The sequence below is a fragment of the Engystomops pustulosus genome, chromosome 5 (genome assembly GCF_040894005.1).
Source record: "Engystomops pustulosus chromosome 5, aEngPut4.maternal, whole genome shotgun sequence".
Taxonomy (NCBI): domain Eukaryota; kingdom Metazoa; phylum Chordata; class Amphibia; order Anura; family Leptodactylidae; genus Engystomops; species Engystomops pustulosus.
The window spans coordinates 58467709-58490322 of NC_092415.1; the positions used below are offsets into that span (position 1 = coordinate 58467709).

Sequence of the window (22614 nt, forward strand, 5' to 3'; positions counted from 1 at the left end):
AAAGAATTAGTACTCATCTCTGGCGCTCACTCACCGCAACCTCTTCTCACTCAGCTCATCTTCTCCCGCATTTTACGACTTCCAAGTGGTGCGGGCAGGGGCACGTCCAATATCAGGCGGCAACATGTTGCATCATAGAGTGTGTGTGCGGGCATAGACGTGCCTCTGCCCGCGCTGCCAGGAAGCCAGAGCAGAGAAGACAAGCCAGGGGAGAAGAGGATGCGAGGAGTCAGAGCACCGGAGGTGAGTAGCAAGTTTATTATTTTATCATGAAATGAGTAATACTGGTCAATTTGTTTAAAGGGGGCTCTGCTGGACATTTCTTTAAATTGGGGCTCTGTTGGACATTTTTTCCAAAGGGGGAACGGCTTCACATTCAGAGATAGTTCTGCAGAAACACAGACTGGGATGGATAGGAGATTCATTTTACCTCACTATTCTTTGCAGGAGACTCCTGCAAAAACAGTGCTGCACAAAAACAGATCATCTGCTAGCTACAAAAGAAAGCACATGACCTCCCCCCAGAGAGAGCAGGGAGAAACAGCATTATTCCCTTTACCAGTTAGAATAGTTTGTTTCTTGTGTAAGATATGGTCTCACTGAGATGAGCAGCACAGCCAGGGACAGGCTAAACTGAGGAGGATAGCAAACAAAACTGCTGGACAGAGGCAAAAAAAAGTAAAAGGTGTCCTAAATCTCAAGAGCTATTGATATATGAAAAAACATTGCTTGTGTGTTAAAGTAAATCTACCGCAAGCGCAGTGGCTTCAGCCTGGTGCATGCGCAGCAACTCCCTTTGGCCCGCAACCCCAGATGAAGCAACTACCCTTGCGTGGACTGTGCCGCTGCGTTCACAGTTGGCATGGACGCACTGCAGGCGGCATTGCAGAGGTTACTCATGGCAACTTGCTAAGAAATTATAAAATATGTCCAGGGATTATGCACACATGGGTTATCTGTCTCTGGAACTACTGAAAAAAAATGACAAATTTGTCATAGACGCCAAAAGCAAAGTGAAAAAGACTACTCCCAAAGCACTTCTAACAATAAGTGGGGCTTTATATATTCATTGTGAAAAATTCCCTTTAAAAACCACAATAGATGCACAATTAGTTTGTATAATTTTTCAAGTTTTCTTTTCAAGTTGTTAATTATTTATCATGGACACTTACCGTATAAACTCGAGTATAAGTCGAACCGAGTATAAGTCAAGGCCCCTAATTTTACCACCAAAAACTGGGAAAACCTATTGACTCGAGTATAAGCCGAAGGTGGGAAATGCATTGGTCACAGCCTCCCAGTATATAGCCAGCAAGTCCCCTGTAGTATATGGCCTGCCAGCCCCCTGTAGTATATAGCCTTCCCCTAGTAGTATATAGCCTCCCAGTCCCTGTAGTATATAGCCTGCCAGCTCCCAGTAGTATATAGCCAGGCAGCCCCCAGTAGTATATAGCCAGCCAGCCCCCAGTAGTATATAGCTATCCCCCTGTAGTACATAGCCAGCCAGCCCCCCGTAGTATATAGCCAGCCAGCCCCCTTATATATACAGCCAACCAGCCCCCTTAAGTATAAAGCCAGCCAGCTCCCTTAAGTATACAGCCAGCCAGCCCCCTTAAGTATACAACCAGCATGCTCCCTTTACTCTACAGCCAGCCAGCCCCCTTTAGTATATAGCCAGCCCGCATAAAAAAATTAACTTACATATTCACCTTCCGGCTCCCCCAATGCTTGTCGTTCTTCTTTCCACTGTAACAGCCGGCAGAGATGCGTTCAAGCGATCTGCCAGCTTCCGCATACTATGACATCACCAGCGGCCACATCATAGAATGCGCCGGCTGGCAGATCGCATGAATGCAGCTCTGCTGGCCGTAACAGCAGAGAGAAGACAGAAGAGGAGACAGAAGAGGACCCGAAACGAGCATCGTGAGCCGCGACGAGCACCGGAAGGTGAGTATGTAAGTTTATTTTTTTTATTGACTCGTGTATAAGCCGAGGTGAGATTTTTCAGCAAATTTTTTGTGCTGAAAAACTCTGCTTATACACGGGTATACGGTATATGCTGTATGTAAGCCTGTGTTTTGTTTCACAATCATCTGCACCCTGCTCTGCAGAGGTATATGCAAACAGGCACTTTGCATATATATTTGAACTTCAGGCTTTCTTTATATGTTATTTGATTTTTACTTGCTTTTGTGTTGCCGTTTTTATTCAGTGATGGGAGCTCCTCTGTACATCTGATTTAGCATTGTAAGGTGCTGTGAAATATGATGGTGCTATGTAAATACAGCACAGACCAAAAGTGTGGACACACGTTCTCATTGAAAGAGTTTCTTGTATTTTCATGACTATAAAAATAGTAGATTAACACTGAAGCCATCAGAATTATGAATTAACACATGCAGAATTATATGCTTATAAATCCGAGGTGGATTCTGACTTTATATGGTTTATATGGTTATAACTTTTGAACACTGTTACTTATCAAATTGATTCTGAGATTGTTTTTTCCCCACATGTTGTACTTCATTTTAATGGTAAATTTTGGCTGATAAGATTTGCGTTTATTTACAAAAAAAGAAAAAATTATGAATTTTTTTAAAAATTTGCCATTTTTTCAAAAATCATTGCGTTTTCAGGCAGATAGATTTACCACCTAAATAAATTGCCGAATAACATTTCCCATATGTCTACTTTACATTTTCGTCATTTTTGAAATGTCTGGATAATTTATTTTGATGTCACGCGGCTTACAAATCAAATATCGGTTTTCCGTATTTTCAGAATTGACTATTTTGGGGATAAATACAGTTTTGAATGAAATTTCACATATTTAACATCAACCCCCCCCCCCCCTATATAACCAACCCATTTTAAAATCTGCACCCCTCAAACTCAGAAACAGCTTTTAGGAAGATTGTAGAAAAGCATCAATTCTGTACAATCGTGCCTTTAAGGCAACTAAATATAAAATTTAACCTGTGTTGCTCTTTTTATCTCGATCCACAAACGCAAATGTCCGTGTCTCCCTTGTATACATGCTACCGGGTTCGCCCCTCACCCTATATAATCCCTTCAGATCACTTCTCCAGCACAACAAGCCTAGACCTGAGGAAGCACTCGTTGGAGTGCGAAACGCGTTGTCCTAAATATCTCTGAATAAAAGGAAACCTCTTAGCCCTGATGACCAGCGCCTTTCTGACGTCCCATTTTTACACATAGGGTGGCACAATTAGTGACCTACCCTCCAGCCCATTTTCTATACGCCCTTGTTACCCAACCTTGGGGTGAGGGTGGGGACGTGGCAGCGGTTACTTACCACATATGCCTGACCCAGCGTTGTGCCTGTCTCTAGCACAACCAGCAAAGGTGAGTACCCAATCTCACCCAAGACCACCCCCGAACTAACCAAGGATAATCTCGCACTAGGTAGCGCTGTTTCTCTCTGTTCCCATCCCTTTTTCTCTGCATATCCACAGTGCCTATATAATCCCGTTACAGACCGGGCTTGTATTAAAGGAGAACTGCTGGCAGCTTCATTGGGTTGATAAGGTTCTGTTTCACTGAGGCTAGTGAGAGGGATCTTATAGCCATTCAGGGTTGTGATTTATTGTTGTGCCATATTTGAAAGTTGTGTGGACAACTTTAAATCACTTCCTGCGCCTCTCAGAAACCATGCCTTCTGGGACCCCCTTCAGGGGTCAGAAACTACACCTTTTATATTCTAGGTCAGTGGTGGCGAACCTATGGCACTGGTGCCGGAGGTAGCATTCAGAGCCCTTTCTGTGGGCACCCAGGTCTTCACCCCTACACAGAGTTTGGCAGATAGGACTCAAGGCTTTCTCCTGTGATATAATACAGCCCAGGACGCGCTATTTTAAAACAACATCCTTGGCTGCCAGGACTACAGGAGGAGCGAAAAGGTGTGGATAGAGATGGTTTATCGCTGGAGCTCCTGCTCTGGGTCCCCTGATCCTTCCTCTTCATGGGACCCTGGAGAAAAGCTACAATCAAAATTGCTCCATAATCTTCCTCTTGTATTGGTGAACTCAGGACCCCAATGCAATTGAAACCTGTGATACAGCAGGGTCCAATACGTTACTGCTTAAATTGTCATGTTGGCACTTTGCGACATATAAGTGGGTTTAGGTTGTAGCTTGGGCACTCTGTCTCCAAAAGGTCCGCCATCACTGCTCTAGGTTCTTCAAAGTAGCCAGCCTTTGCTTTGATAACTGCTTTGCATTCTCTTGATGAGCTTCAAGAGGAAGTCACCTGAAATAGTCTTCCAACAGTCTTGAAGGAGTTCCCAGAGATGCTTAGTACTTGTAAGCAAGAGGCGTGCATAATTAGCAGCCTGAAGCGCTGGAAGTCTTGTCTCCCCGCTGCCAATTATGTTTATTTTCTATGTGATAACAGCATGTCAAGACTAGCGGAGGACAGCGCCGGGATCAAGAGGAAGAGGTGAATATTACTAGGTTTTTTTGTGTTTTTGCTACTGGTTGATTTACTTTAAGCGCACATTGGAAGGGGGAAGTGTTCCTGAACAGTGTAACAGCCTGGGAATCTGCAGCACAGAGGGGTTCTGGTAACCCCCCCCCCCCCCCCAGAGCCCTTCTGACTCATAATTTTAAGAGTTGATTTTAGAAGGAAGGAGGATAACAAATATACCACATTCACAGAGCCTGGATCTATGAGCAGTTGTCCTTGGTTTTACCATGATGGATTTTGATGATAGATTTGCTTTGAAGTTGAATTCCACAGGATTCTGGACCTGACAGACCCCAATGCAGGTTCTGTGATTTTGCACTAATATTTTTGTGAAAACCTTGAAGATCTCCAAAAACAAGAAAAATACATGTGCAAACACAACCTAAAATTAATACATGTCGGAAATTAGCAAAACCAGTCCAAATGATGACAGAGACCTCAGTGGAAGGCTTCACTTGCTGCCAGGAAGACACGAGGTAGAGTCAATTACCGGGTAATGGAATTAGATGCAGCAGCAGCGCTCGGCTCTACCCCTGGCGCCAATTGTCTCAGGGAGCAGAAGGCTAATAACTGCTGAGGAAAAAAACGCTGACGGGTATACACAGCACATGCCCTGCCCATGCCCCGTACACCCTCCTGGCACCCGCTAGTGGTCACACTGCTGACAGGTATATACACAGCACATGCCCTGCCCATGCCCCGTACACCCTCCTGGCACCCCCTAGTGTTCACAATGGTGACAGGTATATACACAGCACATGCCCTGCCTATGCCCCGTACACCCTCCTGGCACCCCCTAGTGGTCACAATGGTGACAGGTATATACACAGAACATGCCCGACCCCTGTCCCGTACACCCTCCTGGCACCCCCTAGTGGTCACACTGGTGACAGGTGTATATATACAGCACATACCAGGCCGCTGCTCCCCCTGAACATCCCCCCTGACACCCCCTAGTGGTCACACTGGTGACAGGTATATACATAGCACATGCCCGGCCACTGCCCCGTACATCCCCCCTGGCACCCCCTAGTGGTCACACTGGTGACAGGTATATAAATAGCACATGCCCGGCCACTGCCCCGTACATCCCCCCTGGCACCCCCTAGTGGTCACACTGGTGGCGGGTATACGCCCCCTGGCGCTCCCTTGTGGTCACACTGGGGAGAGCAGGCAGCAGCACAATGTGACAGGACGAGGTGATGCTGCTTTGTCTGCGGTTTATCTCCTTCTGCCGGGTACTAGTATCCCACCCCGGGAGCGCTGCTCCGCGCCGATTGGCTGCAGCCGGCGAGTAGGCGGAGCTCCCGAGTTCCCAGTCGCTGATTGGCTAGAGGGGAGGCATAGCACAATCTCCCCATCCCAGTGCTGCACCGGCTCCTGTGTGATCCTCGCCCGGTGTCCTTTGCATGTGGCGGAGGGGTGACAGCAGGACGGACAATGCTGGGCATCATCAGCCTGCAGGGACTCACCCGGGAGCTGTCACTCTACCTGGAGAGCCAAGTGCGGGTGGGGCTGCTGGGCTCCGGGGTGGGCTTGTCCTTGGTGCTGGGCTTTGGTGCAGCCTATGCCTGTTACTACCTTAGTGTCATCGCCAAGGTAAGAGGCTGTCAGCCATGTCTCCGGGCATCTGCTGCCACCTGTGCCCGGGCCCCCGAGTCATTGTCGCTTCTTGTCACAGAGACCTCAGCTGGTGGCCGGGGGAGAAGCCTTGTGTCGCTTCCTGAAGCAGCACTGCCCGGCGGTGACGGAAACTTACTACCCCACGGTGTGGTGCTGGGAGGGACGAGCCCAGACACTGCTCAGACCATTCATCACTGTCAAGCCGCATGTGCATTACCACAAGTGAGTACAACGGTGTCCTCTACATATATACCTGTATAATATACATATATACCTACATCATGTATACCTACATATACACCTGTACCATATACACATACACCTACATATACACCTGTACCGTGTACATATATGCCTACATATATACCTGTACCGTATACACATACACCTACATATATACCTGTACCGTGTACATATACACCTACATATATACCTGTACCGTATACACATACACCTACATATATACCTGTACCGTATACACATACACCTACATAAATACCTGTACCGTATACACATACACCTACATATATACCTGTACCGTGTACACATATACCTACATATATACCTGTACCGTGTACACATACACCTACATATATACCTGTACCATATACACATACACCTACATATATACCTGTACCATATACACATACACCTACATATATACCTGTACCGTGTACACATATACCTACATATATACCTGTACCGTGTATATATATACCTACATATATACCTGTACCGTGTACACATATACCTACATATATAAATGTACCGTGTACACATATACCTACATATATACCTGTACCGTGTATATATATACCTACATATATACCTGTACCATGTACATATATACCTGTACCGTGTACACATATACCTACATATATACCTGTACCATGTACATATATACCTGTACCGTGTACATATACACCTACATATATACCTGTACCGTGTACACATATACCTACATATATACCTGTACCATGTACATATATACCTGTACCGTGTACACATATACCTACATATATACCTGTACCATGTGCATATATACCTGTACCATGTACATATACACCTACATATATACCTGTACCGTGTACACATATACCTACATATATACCTGTACCGTGTACACATACAACTACATATATACCTGTACCGTGTATATATATACCTACATATATACCTGTACCGTGTACATATACACCTACATATATACCTGTACCGTGTACATATACACCTACATATATACCTGTACCATGTACATATATACCTACATCATGTACATATATACCTGTACCGTGTACACATACACCTACATATATACCTGTACCGTGTACATATACACCTACATATATACCTGTACCGTATACACATACACCTACATATATACCTGTACCGTATACACATACACCTACATAAATACCTGTACCGTATACACATACACCTACATATATACCTGTACCGTGTACACATATACCTACATATATACCTGTACCGTGTACACATACACCTACATATATACCTGTACCATATACACATACACCTACATATATACCTGTACCATATACACATACACCTACATATATACCTGTACCGTGTACACATATACCTACATATATACCTGTACCGTGTATATATATACCTACATATATACCTGTACCGTGTACACATATACCTACATATATAAATGTACCGTGTACACATATACCTACATATATACCTGTACCGTGTATATATATACCTACATATATACCTGTACCATGTACATATATACCTGTACCGTGTACACATATACCTACATATATACCTGTACCATGTACATATATACCTGTACCGTGTACATATACACCTACATATATACCTGTACCGTGTACACATATACCTACATATATACCTGTACCATGTACATATATACCTGTACCGTGTACACATATACCTACATATATACCTGTACCATGTGCATATATACCTGTACCATGTACATATACACCTACATATATACCTGTACCGTGTACACATATACCTACATATATACCTGTACCGTGTACACATACAACTACATATATACCTGTACCGTGTATATATATACCTACATATATACCTGTACCGTGTACATATACACCTACATATATACCTGTACCGTGTACATATACACCTACATATATACCTGTACCATGTACATATATACCTACATCATGTACATATATACCTGTACCGTGTACACATACACCTACATATATACCTGAATCATGTACATATACACCCACATATATACTTGTACCGTGTACAACTACATACACTCACCGGCCACTTTATTAGGTACACCATGCTAGTAACAGGTTGGACCCCCTTTTGCCTTCAGAACTGCCTCAATTCTTCATGACATAGATTAAACAAGGTGCTGGAAGCATTCCTCAGAGATTTTGGTCCATATTGACATGATGGCATCACACAGTTGCCGCAGATTTGTCGGCTTCACATCCATGATGCGAATCTCCCGTTCCACCACATCCCAAAGATGCTCTATTGGATTGAGATCTGGTGACTGTGGAGGCCATTTGAGTACAGTGAACTCATTGTCATGTTCAAGAAACCAGTCTGAGATGATTCCAGCTTTATGACATGGCGCATTATCCTGCTGAAAGTAGCCATCAGATGTTGGGTACATTGTGGTCATAAAGGGATGGACATGGTCAGCAACAATACTCAGGTAGGCTGTGGTGTTGCAACGATGCTCAATTGGTACCAAGGGGCCCAAAGAGTGCCAAGAAAATATTCCCCACACCTTGACACCACCACCACCAGCCTGAACCGTTGATACAAGGCAGGATGGATCCATGCTTTCATGTTGTTGACGCCAAATTCTGACCCTACCATCCGAATGTCGCAGCAGAAATCAGGCGCACGCAGCTCCGAAGCAGTTTCTGCTATAAAGTTTAAAAAGTGTTAAAACCGTGATACCGCGGTTTTAACACTAACGAAACTAAGCACCGGCACCAGCTCACCCTGAGCTGGTGCTCGGTGTTTACAGCTTACACCTACCATTTGAAATGGTAGGTTTCCTTTAAAGGACATCTACCGCCAGGTTCAAGGATTGTAAACCAAACACACTGACATACTGGTCTTTAAGCTTCTTATTCCCTTGTTTTTAAGAAAAAGAGGCTGTAAAATCATGCAAATGCTCCAGTAACACCTATGTATAATTTTAAAGGCCTTTTTTTGAAAAAAACAAAACAAAAAAAAACATGGAATAAGATGCTAAAAGAAGAGCAGACCCTGCCAGTGGGGGCACACTCCAGTATGTCATTGTGTTTGGTTTACAATCCTTCATCGTGTCCTTTAAGATCGGGGGACTGCCTGTACCTGCAAAGTAGATGACATTATGATTAATCTCAGCTACACGCTGCACCTAAAGTGACCCACAGTGCGGGTAGTAAAAACTGGGACATGTCAATTTGTGTTGCAAATTTCCATCCATAATCCACACCGTGTACAAGTGGCCAGAAGTGTGAAAAGAGAGAAACCATTACACATCAGCCAGTCTGTGGCTGACAGATCTGTCATACACGGCAGGAAGAGATAGAAGGGTTCATGGATACTACCTATGTACAGTATAATCCTCAGATTCTGACGTCACAATACAATAACTGTATGAATATTATATAAGTGACTCCATTTTGCTAATTTAAAGCTAATTTTAGAACATTTTAGAACATGCTTTTAGTCCTCCTTTGTAAGGATATGTCGGGGAGGACTCTCAATGTATCCATACCTTGAGAGGGCTTGGGCGTATTCCACTATATGATCATACAGTGACATTTGTTCTCCGGTTCGGCTCCACCCCCTAAAAGCAGAACGAAAATCAGCAGCAGTCAGTGATTTGCTGCCGATAATGTTCCGAGTTTCCGTATACAGACAGTTACATCACTGGGAAAACATCCAGAGCATACGATCAGCGGAGGCCAGGGATGGATGTAATACATTTGCATCCATCCCCAGTAGGCTCTTATGGCAACCACGGAGTATATACTGCGCTCTCCAGCTCTCATGCGGAGTTTCCTGCTGGACGCAATGGGGCACCTTTACTTACCCGGTCCAGTCGCGATCCAGCGGCGCTTTCTCCGACGATGATTCGGGTCTGCCTGCATATCGTTCACCTGATATCCACCAGGTGTCGCTGCTGCACCGAGGTCCACCGGAGTTCACCTGCTTCTTCCTGGTGTATGTGAGTGCTGATCTTGCGACACAAATTCTTATTTAAATTCCGCAGTTTTTCAGAATCTGTCGGCTTGTCCGACGGCCAAGCCCCCCGATTTCTGTCACGTGAAAGCCGGCGCCGATGCGCCAAAATCCGATCACATGGAGCTAAATCCCGGGGCAATTCGGTTCAAATCGGAAAACGACGGGAAACCCGATGAAAGTGGGCGATTCAGACCCTTTAGTAAATGAGCCCCAATGTATACTGAGCAGACAGAGGCAAAATTGATGCCTTCATCCGCCAGTGTGCGGATATATTCACCATCTACATCTACATGGAACAGTAAGGTTGTCATATCAGTTTGTCTTCCCGGTCAATATCTCATCTCTCTACTACATGTAGTGCAGTACACGTCTGGTGACAACATCCAGACTAAGCTCCCACTTCAGCAATAGCTAAAAGTTATCATTATTAATCTAACGCGGTTATTACTATTATCACTTATAAGGGCCAACAACTATTTCACCCGATAGGACGGCTTTTTTTCTTCAAGGAGTAGGGAATAAACCGCTGCCAGATCCGATTTTGGTGAATCGCGCCGGACTTCATTTTCGTCGGACAGTCCGGATCAGGGATCACGACAGGACCGGGTTAGTAAATGTACCCCAATGGGTCAGAATGCAATACGGGTTCTGCATGTCAAAACTAACATGTGTTCTGTGCAAGTGTAAAAGGCGTCTAAAACTTCCTTGTCAGGCTTGCGGGTTATGGATCCTCTGGACCACTGCAGACGATGACTCAAGCCACTACCTGAGACCGGAGTCTAAGTGGTACCCGGTTTTCACCAGAGCCCGCCGCAAAGCGGGTTAGACAAGCTGCGGCGTGGTACCACCAGGTCGTTCCTCAGGCGTGACTTGTCTGCAGTGGCGACCAAGGTTGAGGTACAAGAACAGCAATCAATCTCGTGGTCAAAGTCCAGGCACAGGGTCAGGGCAGGAGGCAGAGATGCAACGTCAGAGTTCAATCCGGGGTCAGCAACAGGAGGTCCAAGCAGAGGGGTACGGGAACACAGCACACAGGACAGCAGCACGGAGGATCACTGGTACACGGGAACACGGAGGAACTCAGGTAACACAGGAACACGGAGGGACACAGGAACGCAGGAGACACAGGAACGCAGGTTAATCGCAGTAAAGCTTTCTCTCAGGCTGTGAGGCACAAAGATCCGGTAGTGCTTGCAGGAAGAGGCAGGCTTATATAGAATTGGGCAATATGGCCAGCGCCAATAATGGCGCGCTGGCCCTTTAAATCTGGAGAAGGAGTGGGTCGCAGGCTCACCCGTGCTGCCCTGCTCCCGCCAGCGCGTCTCACCTGGCCCCGCTCCCGGCTCGCTCCCCTCCGCGGTCCGCACGCGGACCCGACTGCTAGGACAACGGAGGGGAGCGAGCCAGGAGCGGGGGCAGGGCAGCATGGGTGATCCTGCGACTCGCGATATGGGTCGCGTGACCACCCGTGACATTCCTGACTGGTAAAACGTTTTTATGCTCATTGATTTTGGTACAGATGTAGTATCTAAACTGTGATTACTCATTTATTTGCTATTTAAACCATGATAATTATTTTAATCAACTTTAGCATAATTACCTTAATATTACAGTGTGAAAAAAAAAATATATGGGGCATAGATGAGGTCTGTAATCATATGATTTAGCATATTGAACCAGAATAAATAAACATTAATTATCCGGAACAACCATGAGAATAATGGGCTCATATATACAGCAGTGATTCTGCTCTGATTTCTACAGAACTCTCATAGAGCTGCTACAGGAGAGCATGCACCCTCTTCTGTAACTTCTTATGCTCCTAATATATGGAGGTACAACAGGCCCTGTATGTGCGGAGATATTCTCGAAGCATTGCTTCTATCATGAAAATCTTTTGTGGTAAAACAAAAGCACCTGAGGTCCATGAACAGCACTGAACGCCATATAGAGCTTGAAGTGATTATAGTTCTAGGATCTTGTCATTAAACTGTTTTGCAACAACAACTGCAACAGTGGTTGCAGCTCTAACCACAGAGTGTTTATTCTACTTAAGATAAGGCTTTATAGTCTCCATATTGTGGCCATCTTGAATTCCCATGGTCTTGTTGACCGGTTTCACTATATGATCTTCATTAGAATCACTGGAGGTCCAGATATTGTGATCATAATTCAGGTCCTTAAGGAACAGGGAAAAAGATAAAACATTTGCTTAAAACTAATAAAAGATTTCCGGCTCCTATCAACATCTAATTATTAATAAATTAATCTCACTTCTTTGTTAATGCATTGCAAGTTCTTTTAATTATGGTACTTAACGTTTTGTTTACTAATATTCTCTAACGGAGTTTTAAGTTCTTTATTACCAGTGTAAATTGATTTTATTATAGCTTAATGTTTAAAAAAAAAGTTTCAAGTAAGTATAACGTGACTGTGTGACATGCTAAGGCTATTGTGTATATTTTAGGTGCTGTTCTCCCCTTCCGTCATTAATGTGGTATTCCCATGAAGACAAGATTCTTAAATATACTCAGGATAACAAAATAACACATTCTATGTTATTAACAAAAATACAGCATTTTACAGATATAATTCCAACCTGTCTCTATAAGTCCTGGTGTTTGATTGCCCCTGGATCCGAACGTAAATGTTCTGACTATGGTCGGATTGTTCTCATGAATAGCTTCTCTTGTCTGCACGGCTTCAGTGCTCTCTGCCTCCTTCACCTCCCCCCTGCATTAAAAAGACCAGTTGAGACACAGGCTCTTCCTGTCGGCAAGCAGCAGTGTGCAGAGACGTACTTTACAAGCTACAGGCAAGATAAGGTCTCTATCCGGAAGGGAGGCATATAGCAGAACTGACAGTGTGTGTTATAGGTGCGTTAGCAAAGCTGAGAGTGTCATTGGGGCAGATTTACTTACCTGGTCCCGTCGCGATCCCACGGTGCCTTGTCCGACGTGGATTCGAGTCTGGCGCAATTTCACTAAGATCGTGCGTCCGAGTTCCTTCCTGTGTCACTGTTGTGCTGAGGTCCGCCGGAGTTCACCTGCTATTTCTGGGTGCATGTGAGTGCTTATTCTTGCGACACAAAACCTTTTTTAAATTCCGCAGTTTGTCCGAATCCATCGGTCTTTCGTGTGCACCAAAATCACGGGGTAATTCGGCACAAAAGAAAATATGCGGGAAACCCGACGAAAGTGCGGCGTTTGGACCCTTATTAAATGAGCCCCATTGTGTTTTATATCCATCTCATGGATTTCATCATCTCTCATCTTTGATCTGTCTCATCTCTCTTTCTATGTCTCAGATACTAGTAGAATGTTCAGAAGCTAAATGAAAGTGTATATAAACCTCTATCCTGATAAACTAACCTCTATCCTGATAATCTAAACACATTGGGGCTCGTTTACTGACCCGGTCCAGTCGCGAACCCTTGGCGCGTTGTCCGACGAGGCGCCTGATATCCAGCAGGTGTCACTGCTGCGCCGAGGTCCGCCGGAGTTCACCTTCTTCTTCCCAGTGTATGTAAGTGCTGATCTTGCGACACAATTCTTTTTTAAAATACCGAATCCGTCAGGTTGTCCGACGGCCACGCCCCCGATTTCTGTCACGTGAAAGCCGGCACCGATGTGCCACAATCCGATCGCATGCGCCAAAATCCCAGGGCAATTCGGCGCAAATCAGAAATATTCGGGAAACCCAACAAAAGTTCGTCGTTCGGACCCTTAGTAAATGAGCCCCATTGTCCGCACACACTCTGGAATTTTGCACTGACCATCACTGAGTGATAGGAGCTAAAACAGCTATAACACTTAGTAAGTGGCGAATTCACACGGTCGTTGGGAGAAGTATATACGGTCCCCGGCAGTGGGTGCACGGAGCAGTACCGTACCATTCCACACCTGGGAAAAGATAGGGCATGTCCTATCTTTCCCCGTATTATGGCGCCGTGTGCCATGTCTCTCTATGGAGAAGGGCGGGGTGACCAGCGCTCACCCCCTCCTCTCACCGCCGTGCTACACGTTCGTTTGAATGCAGCTGAAAATTTTAAAGTAGAGGGGTTAAAAATTATCTTTATTGTGTAAACATCACTAGGGGATTCAAATTTAAAAACTTTCTTTCATGGGTGGGCAAATCCCTTTAAATAGCTAAAACAATAGCACATCAGTCTGTATCTTCAATTGCGCTATTAATAATGTACATACATTGAAGTCAATGGGGAATGAAAACCTTCCATTTTTTTAGTTTCCGTTATGTTCTTCTAAAAAGCTGAGTGTAACAGAAACCCCACAGAGGTTAACATCGCTGTTTTTCTACATTATTTTACGTATCTTAAAACATACCTCTCCATAACTGAGTTCCATTCATACACTGTTTATTCTCTACTACCCAAAATCTGTCCAAAAAAAACTTCCCACTGATTTTTCTTCATAGTTAGAAGATACAGAGACTTGTTTTCCATACAACATAGTGACATTAAAAAAGAAGAAAAACAAACTGCAACATAAAAACTGATGTTACCTAAAAAGTCAAAGAAAAGTCCCAAAGTTAATGCAGAAACAATATAGTCTTCCTATTCACAAGGCATACCACTATTAACCTCATAGTAGAAAGCTGTGTTCTGCAAGTGACACAGATGAATTTATCCTTCCCAAATATATATTCCATGTGGTAACCTTCAAAGTTATGTCATATCCACCAAAACTGAACACACATATAACTAAAAACACAGCAAGGTGGACACATTAGTATAGGTGGATCACATGGTTAGAAGGGCTGTGGAGTCGGAGTCAATGACCATTTTGGTGGAGTCGGATTCATGATAAAATAGACCGACTTTAACTCCACAAAAATATGATAAATAATAAAAATGATAAAATTTCCTTTAAATGTCTGTTCTGTTCCTGATCTAAGGATATAGGCCAGGAGTGAACAACCCTAATTGGTCCAATGACCACATTGTCATACTGGGGGCCTCTTCGGAGATCAAAGGTCCTGGATGCACCAACAACCAAAGTACAGCACAAAATGGCACCCCAGAAATCATAAATACCACCAAAAAATTTGACGATTTTCTTCTCCTCCATACATTCTAGAGTTAATAAAATATCCTCATTAAGCTAAAGACCTACTTAAATGAAGTATTTGTAAAGTGCCTCTAATGTTGCAGAAAATAAGCCCTTTTATGTCCAAATTGCCCAAAAAATAAAGATTGTATAGCCAATAAAAAGTGACAATGCATAATCTGCTCTAAATGGTGCAGCTTCCCTTCGATGCCCTGGCGTGTGCCCATACAGCAGGTTAACACCACATAGGGGGTATTGTTATACTCTGGAGAGATTGTAAAACAATTAAAGGGTTAACAAACTTCCTAAAAGTTGTTTTACGTACGTTGAGGGGTGTAGTTTCTATAATGGGGTAATTTATGGGGTCACGAGAAAACGATTTCAAAATCACTTGGATGTGTTAAAGCGTTCCAAAGTTATAACCACTTATAGTGACACAGGGCAGATTGTCAAAAAATGGACCGTGTCAGGAAGGTAAGGGGTTAATAATACCGGAGACCATGAGAGCAGGAAACTATAAATACTGGAGACCTCAGAGCAGACAAAACATAAATCCTCTCCTTTCTTGGCTGCTCTTCTCCCTGCACCACACCAGAGCTTCTTCTTTACTCCATGCACCGCTATGCGTCCTGTGCTGGTTGTATGCATTGGCATCAGGACCTGAGCAGGGCAGCGCCAGGAAAGATATAGAACCCAGAAGCAGTACCGTAAGGCTGACAAGTACTTACGACTTCTGGGTCCCCTGGGTGGCTTCTATGTGTCCTAACCCCGACACATACAACTGGTGTCAGGGTCAGGACAGAGAGTGGAGCAAAGCAAGGATTTCTTAGCGGCACCACCACTACCTGACCTTTTACACCAATGAACGCTTTCATCAGTTATGGAAGAGCTCATTGAACTTATTGGATTGTCAGCAGGGTGTAGACCACAACCCGTGGCTGTGCGTCCCAATTCTAGGCTATTAGTTGAGATGAATGTGGCTGCATTTTATGTACATGCTCAGGAGGAATAAGCAATGCTTTCACTGATCTTACTAATGCTAGAGTCATCAGAAAACCAGGGCTGTGGAGTTGGAGTCGAAGTCAGTGACCATTTTGGGTGGAGCTGGAGTCCGAATTTGGCTTACCGACTCCACAGAGATATTGCTGCTATTTATAGCTCCAGTACTTGTTTATGTTTGCCGCCATGATTTTCAGATCATCGTGTTAAAGGTACCCAAGTTTCTACTAGCGCTACAGTCAATATATTTGAAAGATAAATATTGAAAGATCATTGTTCCAGCATCGTTGTACATTGTTCAGTCAGCTTCCAGGTTTACTGTTACAGGTCTTGCCTGTATGACTTGCATTGATGCTATGAGGGGCAGGCTGTCTGTGACTCTGGCTATCATTGCAGATAGCACATGTATGACAACTAGACGTGTTGACGTGGCAGGAAGAGCTGTCATCTGTTATCAGCTGGCCAGGGTCTCCCTTCTTCTGAGTTTTTACTCTGAATGCTGGATTGTAAAGAGACACACACAGAGCACAGTTTCTAAAATCTAAATTATTCTGCATTGTTTTACTAAATCTAATACTAAATCCGGGCTGTCCCCAACTTAAGAACGCCTGATTTACAGATTACCCCTAGTTACAAACGGACTTCTGTATGTTGATAATTTAGTGTACGATAGTCTCAGGCTATCAGCTTTAAGAGTTATCTGATATTGTCTGATATTATGCTTTATTGCTAATTCTGCTTCTTATAACAACCCAAAGGTTTTAAAATCCAATTGTCACAGAGACCAAAATTATTTTGGCTGGGGCTACAATTATAAAATATATAGTCTCAGCTTACATATATATTCAACTTAAGAACAAACTTACAGAACCTATCCTGTACGTAACCCGGGGACTGCCTGTATCGGCAACTGCTTTATTTCCTCTGAAATTCATTGGATAAAGTATGGTTTGCAGTTTATCATATGCAATTGCATATGTTGGGAGATATGTATATTCTAGATTTTGAAAATGTGGCATAAGCAGTGTCTAACTGTTAACCCTGTGGCAAGTGAGTCACTGAAGGATTAGGGAATAGAAAAACAAACTTTGTGCCATGCTTCTTAAACCATTTTACAAGTTACAAGAAAAAAGGTCTTGACTTAAAGGGAACCTACAGAGAGAAATCTACAGAAGTAGATCTGATGATAGATTCCTCCTGTCTGCCTCTGCCCTAATCTGTAAATTAATCATCCTGGAACCTAATCTAACAGGTTAAAAATTTTATTTTAGAAATATGTAAATTAACTGCTGTAAGTACTGCATGTACTTGTCTTGACTCCCAGTGCCCGGCCAGGCTAGTACACGCCCAGTAGCCTCTGCAGTTAATTTACATGTTACTAAAAAATCGTTTAGGTTAGGTACCAGGATGATTAACTTACAGACTAGAGCAGAGGCAGGAGGAATTTACCATCAGATCTACTTCTGATGGTAGATTCCTCATGGAATAGAAAATTTGAATGGTCGCCATTGGAGCATTGCTTGAATTTTCTTTTTCAGGGAAGACATTGGTGACTACAGCACTGTAGCACAGAAAGCCAACAACGGTGGTAAATTAGATGCAATCTATTACTGCAGGTTACTGTACATACCTGACACCTATTACTACAGGTTACTGTACTACCTGACATTATTACTATTACTGTACATTAAAGGAAACCTACCACTTGTAGTGGCAGGTTTCCGATGGAAATACCGGGCACCAGCTCAGGGTGAGCTGGTGCCGGAGCTTATTTTAGCTAGTGTTTTAAACCGCGGTATCGCGGTTTAAAACACTTTTTAAACGTTATAGCCGGCGCAGGCAGGTACGCGCTCGGCGCTTACCGTGCACGCGGCTCTCATTCACTTCCTATGTAGCCGCGTGCACGGTAAGCGCCGAGCGCGTGCCTGCCTGCGCCGGCTATGAAGTTTAAAAAGTGTTTTAAACCGCGATACCGCGGTTTAAAACACTAGCTAAAATAAGCTCCGGCACCAGCTCACCCTGAGCTGGTGCCCGGTATTGCCATCGGAAACCTGCCACTTCAAGTGGTAGGTTTCCTTTAAACCAACAAGAAGACAGGATGCACCAAAAATGCTCATCTATCACAGTCAAATATTAATTTTTATTTAGATCCAAACAGAGAAATAATCAGACATACATTTAAATCTCTTAAAACATGTATTGTACATGAAACAACAACTGGAGACCCTGGTTTGGGTCCACACAGTATAACCACCAGCAAAAAGCACTCAGTGGGGCACAATAATTCCTCCCACACACTATACAGTCAAATGCTGTGAGTGAACAAGCCTGCGTGTCCAATAAAAGGTCCAGTATGTCAACAAGTATGTATGCCAGCATGCATTAAATTGATAGGTACCAGCCAATGATTAATCCATGGAAAAAGATACTCTCTAATAATAAAGTGCAAGGAAAAATGTATGCTTCTAAAGTGCAAGTGCAAAAAAGTTAAAGGAGAGTATACCAAAGCTAAAGTGCTAATTACCCATTAGGGTACTGGCAAGCAGACATACACGTGCTTGCCAGTACCCTGATGGGTAATTAGCACTTTACTACCTTACACTATTACTATTACACTATTACTATTACACTATTACATTGCTCTTATAATGTCAAGAAAACAGCAATTAACTGAAGCAGAGGAGTCCTGTGGAAAAATTGCCAATAAAGTCAATAGAAGACATTGGGGCAGATTTACTTACCCGTTCCATTCGCGATCCAGCGGCGCATTCTCTGCGGTGGATTCAGGTCTTCCGGCGATTCACTAAGGCAGTTCCTCCACCAGGTGTCGCTGCTGCGCTGAAGTCCACCGAGGTCCGTCGGAGTTCCTATTCCTGGTGAAGGTCAGCGCGTGTCCAGCGACACTTTTTTTTTTTTTTTAAATGCGGCGGTTTCTCCGAATCCGTCGGGTTTTCGTTCGGCCACGCCCTCCCCCATTTCCGTCGCGTGCACGCCGGCGCCGATGCGCCACAATCCGATCGCGTGTGCCAAAAAACCGGGGCAATTCAGGAAAAATCGGGGCAAATTGGAAATATTCAGGTAACACGTAATGACCCCCATTTTTTTTTTTTGACCAGTTTTTTTGTATTCTTTTTGCTCATGTTTTATTTTTGGGGAATTTTTGGGTGCATTTTTGCGAATATGCCAGGGACTTATGAAGTGAGCCGGTGAGCGTGTCTGTTCCTAAATGTATCTTCCAAGACAGATGTTGTCTTTGTTTTGCAACTTTTTGTAGAGCAAATTAGAGACTTTTTAGGTGTAAAAGCAAGTAAAATCTATGCATAATTCCATAAATGCAGTTAAAATTTGGAAAGATACATAGAACTGCTAAAGTATGTCGACTTCAGCTAACGATAAAAAGTTTCGAAAGAAAACAAAATGATACGTGTGCCTCAATGTGTCAGTACAGTTTCCTATAATATCAAAATGCACATGGAAACTTGAGGAAACTCTGGCAGGAAGAGATCTGGAAGACCAAAGACCACTATGTGACAAGGTTATGAGAGTCAATAAGCCACAGCACAAAATCCCAGTATAAAGCATAGAAGGTTGGTGACATTTTGTGAGAACACATCCTCATAACAGGGTTCTTTTAAAGCCCATTACTCTAACTTGTTTTGGATGAACTTAAAGGACATCTACCATCAGAACTACTGATGGCAAAGCCCTATAATGTACATACTCATCAAGAGGTCTTATTTCCTATACCGTTTTCATTCAGTCTTGGGACAGGGCGATATCAATAAAAAAAAAAAGAATTTGATCAAATATGCTAATGAGCCAGAGGACATCACCTGAGCGTCTCCTGTCTCCAGGGGTTGATAATATATTCAGGCTCTCATTCTTCTTAAAAGCGATTGGTCACGCCTTTTTATCAATTAGACTGCGGGTGATGTCAGCCGGCAGTCTGAAAATCTTGCGCATGCACGTTGAGACTCATGGTGCAGCCAAATCTGACGGCATGCAAGGAAAGTCTCTGCTAAAAAGGACTCTTCAGATAGATGTCCTTCGAGGTGGTTGTCCCCATATTAGATCCATAGCATGTGTCTCGCTGCTCCAGTGCTGGATATAGCCGGGTACAGTGCTTCACTATGTCGGGCACTCCCATAGAAAAGTGAGTTTAGTGATAAGGGGATCCCTGCACACTGGAGAGCTGGGGGTCCCGTTCTCGTGATCGGTGGGACTGCTGGAACCCAAAAGTGTATTTCTGGTGTAAGTTTTTAAAATAGGAGGTATGTAGTGAGATTGATCTAAATTTATTCTGGCATGATCAAAAGGAAATAAGTGTCAGAATCCATGGGGTCCCCCTAAGTACAAGTGCACATGAAGGACTCGGGTCCTGATTGCTTGGGGTGCCAGCCCTACACTTATCCTGTGGATTTCAGGGGACAACCTCTGTAGTCTACTCTTAAACTGTTAACCTTTAGACCCTTTTAGTTTCACTTCAACACAGATAATTTACAGTTTTTAACTTATTTGTCCTATTTTGTATGTACAGGGTTAAAAGACCTATCTAGTCAGCTGTAGCATACAAAATTTAAAGACCTCCATAGGAAGTAGTAACCGAGCCCTGGCACCATTATGGTTGCACATTGAGCTGGCCATATGCTTTGAGAAAGAATCATTGGGGCCATGCATTGTGCTCTGCTGTCACTCCCATGAATTGGAGCATTGTTGAAAATTAACACTTTCAGGCCTGGCCTGGCTTGCACATTCCTCAGAAAGTCACATGACACAGAATAAGACGCTAAGCTTTTGTGTGAATTATAGATCCCAGGACTTTCCTTCTGTTAGGGGGAAACTTTTCCATTGTGAAAATTACATGTAAATTATGTGTTAAGAATTAGAAATTTTTTTTCACATTTGACAATTTGTATATTTTATTTATTTTTTTGCTGGGAACGCTAAAAAGTAGTAGAATTGTGGTGATGGAGCAATTTTGGCAAGTCTTTTGTAATGTATCTATAGGTGTTTGTTATATCTAGAGATGAAGTTGCTGCTTATAGATGTGCTCTTATTGATTAGTCAATTAGCGTGGTAATCAACACATCCAAATTATAGGATAACTAAACCTTTGAAACTGTTTATTAAAAAATCAATAGTGCAGATAATATAATTCATAGTATTCTTTGTTAAAGGAAAGATTGTGTCCTATGTTTTCTCACTTTTTCCCTACACTTGATGTAGCAAAGTAAATAAACTTTACTTCCATACATCCTCATAATGTAGCTAGGTAAGGAGACAGAGGTTAACAGAGGTTCTGATGATAAAACACCTTACAGACAATCACTTGATAGACTTAAAGAAAATATTATCTTTGTGTGTAAGGATTTAAGATTTAGCCTCTTCTCCTCCTGCGTATCCTGCTGATTTCAGATAACAACCATCTGCTGGGGAGAGAAGGCTTCATATTTTTAGTTACACCTTGATTATTTGAGAAATTTGTTTTGCCCCCTCCCTGTATTTAACCCTAGATCTATTATCCCTGTGTAACAGCCACACACGCCAGACCGCGATGGGCTAGCAGGGGCGAGTTCTTTTAGGATTCTGAGGGTGTGTAGTTTAGGGGATATTAGGCCCAGATAGATAAGCACATGTTCCACAGTCTCTTTGAACAGTTTATTCTCAGCAGTATAAACACTTCAGACACCAACCACAGTAATAATAATCCAAGACAAGTTCTAGGGGCCGGGGCAGTGACTTCAGTACCTGATGTATGAGGCTGAGGTGTCTCTGTGCTCCAGTGTCCTCCCTCTGCACATGTCTCTGGATCCTCTGTAGCTTCTGCAGTTACATATATTCTTTCTCTCTGTCCTGTACAGAAATATCTTGTGCTTCCAGCTCTTTCTTATGTGCAACTAATGTGCAATCTCTTTCCAGCTTTGCTGAGGTGTTTTCTGCTGCTACAGGTTGGTGCACTACCACACAGACACTGCACCTGCTCTGCACTACAACAACTCAGACACTGGGCCTGGTCTGCACTGGTCTCTGCAAAATGTAACAATATTGTGTGATGTCACTACAGCAGCTTTGTTTAGTTAACTCTATAGTTGCTGTGTAGTAGTGTGCTGTGTTTGTGAGGCAGGGATCTAGAGATCATGATACCCCTGTTTTCACTGGGCTACACCTGCAAATAATCATTAAAGTCTATGCTGAGAAATAGTCT

General features: G+C 43.4%; 1 protein-coding gene and 1 long non-coding RNA gene across 3 annotated transcripts in view; one reads left to right on the forward strand and one right to left on the reverse strand.

The window, feature by feature from the left end:
* The first annotated feature begins 5812 nt into the window (after positions 1–5812).
* ABHD3 (abhydrolase domain containing 3, phospholipase) overlaps positions 5813–22614 on the forward strand; it is a 45293-nt gene continuing 28491 nt past the window's right edge. Inside the window, exons 1-2 of one of the 2 annotated variants that reach the window (XM_072152092.1) lie at positions 5813–6084; positions 6167–6330. In XM_072152092.1, the coding sequence (XP_072008193.1) occupies positions 5926–6084; positions 6167–6330 (323 nt within the window). In that variant the 5' untranslated portion in view covers positions 5813–5925. The remainder of the gene's footprint in view (positions 6085–6166; positions 6331–22614) is intronic. The other variant, XM_072152090.1, reaches the window with a different exon arrangement.
* LOC140132827 (uncharacterized) lies at positions 12012–22473 on the reverse strand. The gene is made up of 3 exons (XR_011855722.1): positions 22158–22473; positions 12944–13077; positions 12012–12523 (listed from the first exon to the last, which is right to left on the reverse strand). It is a non-coding gene; the product is annotated as an uncharacterized lncRNA (long non-coding RNA).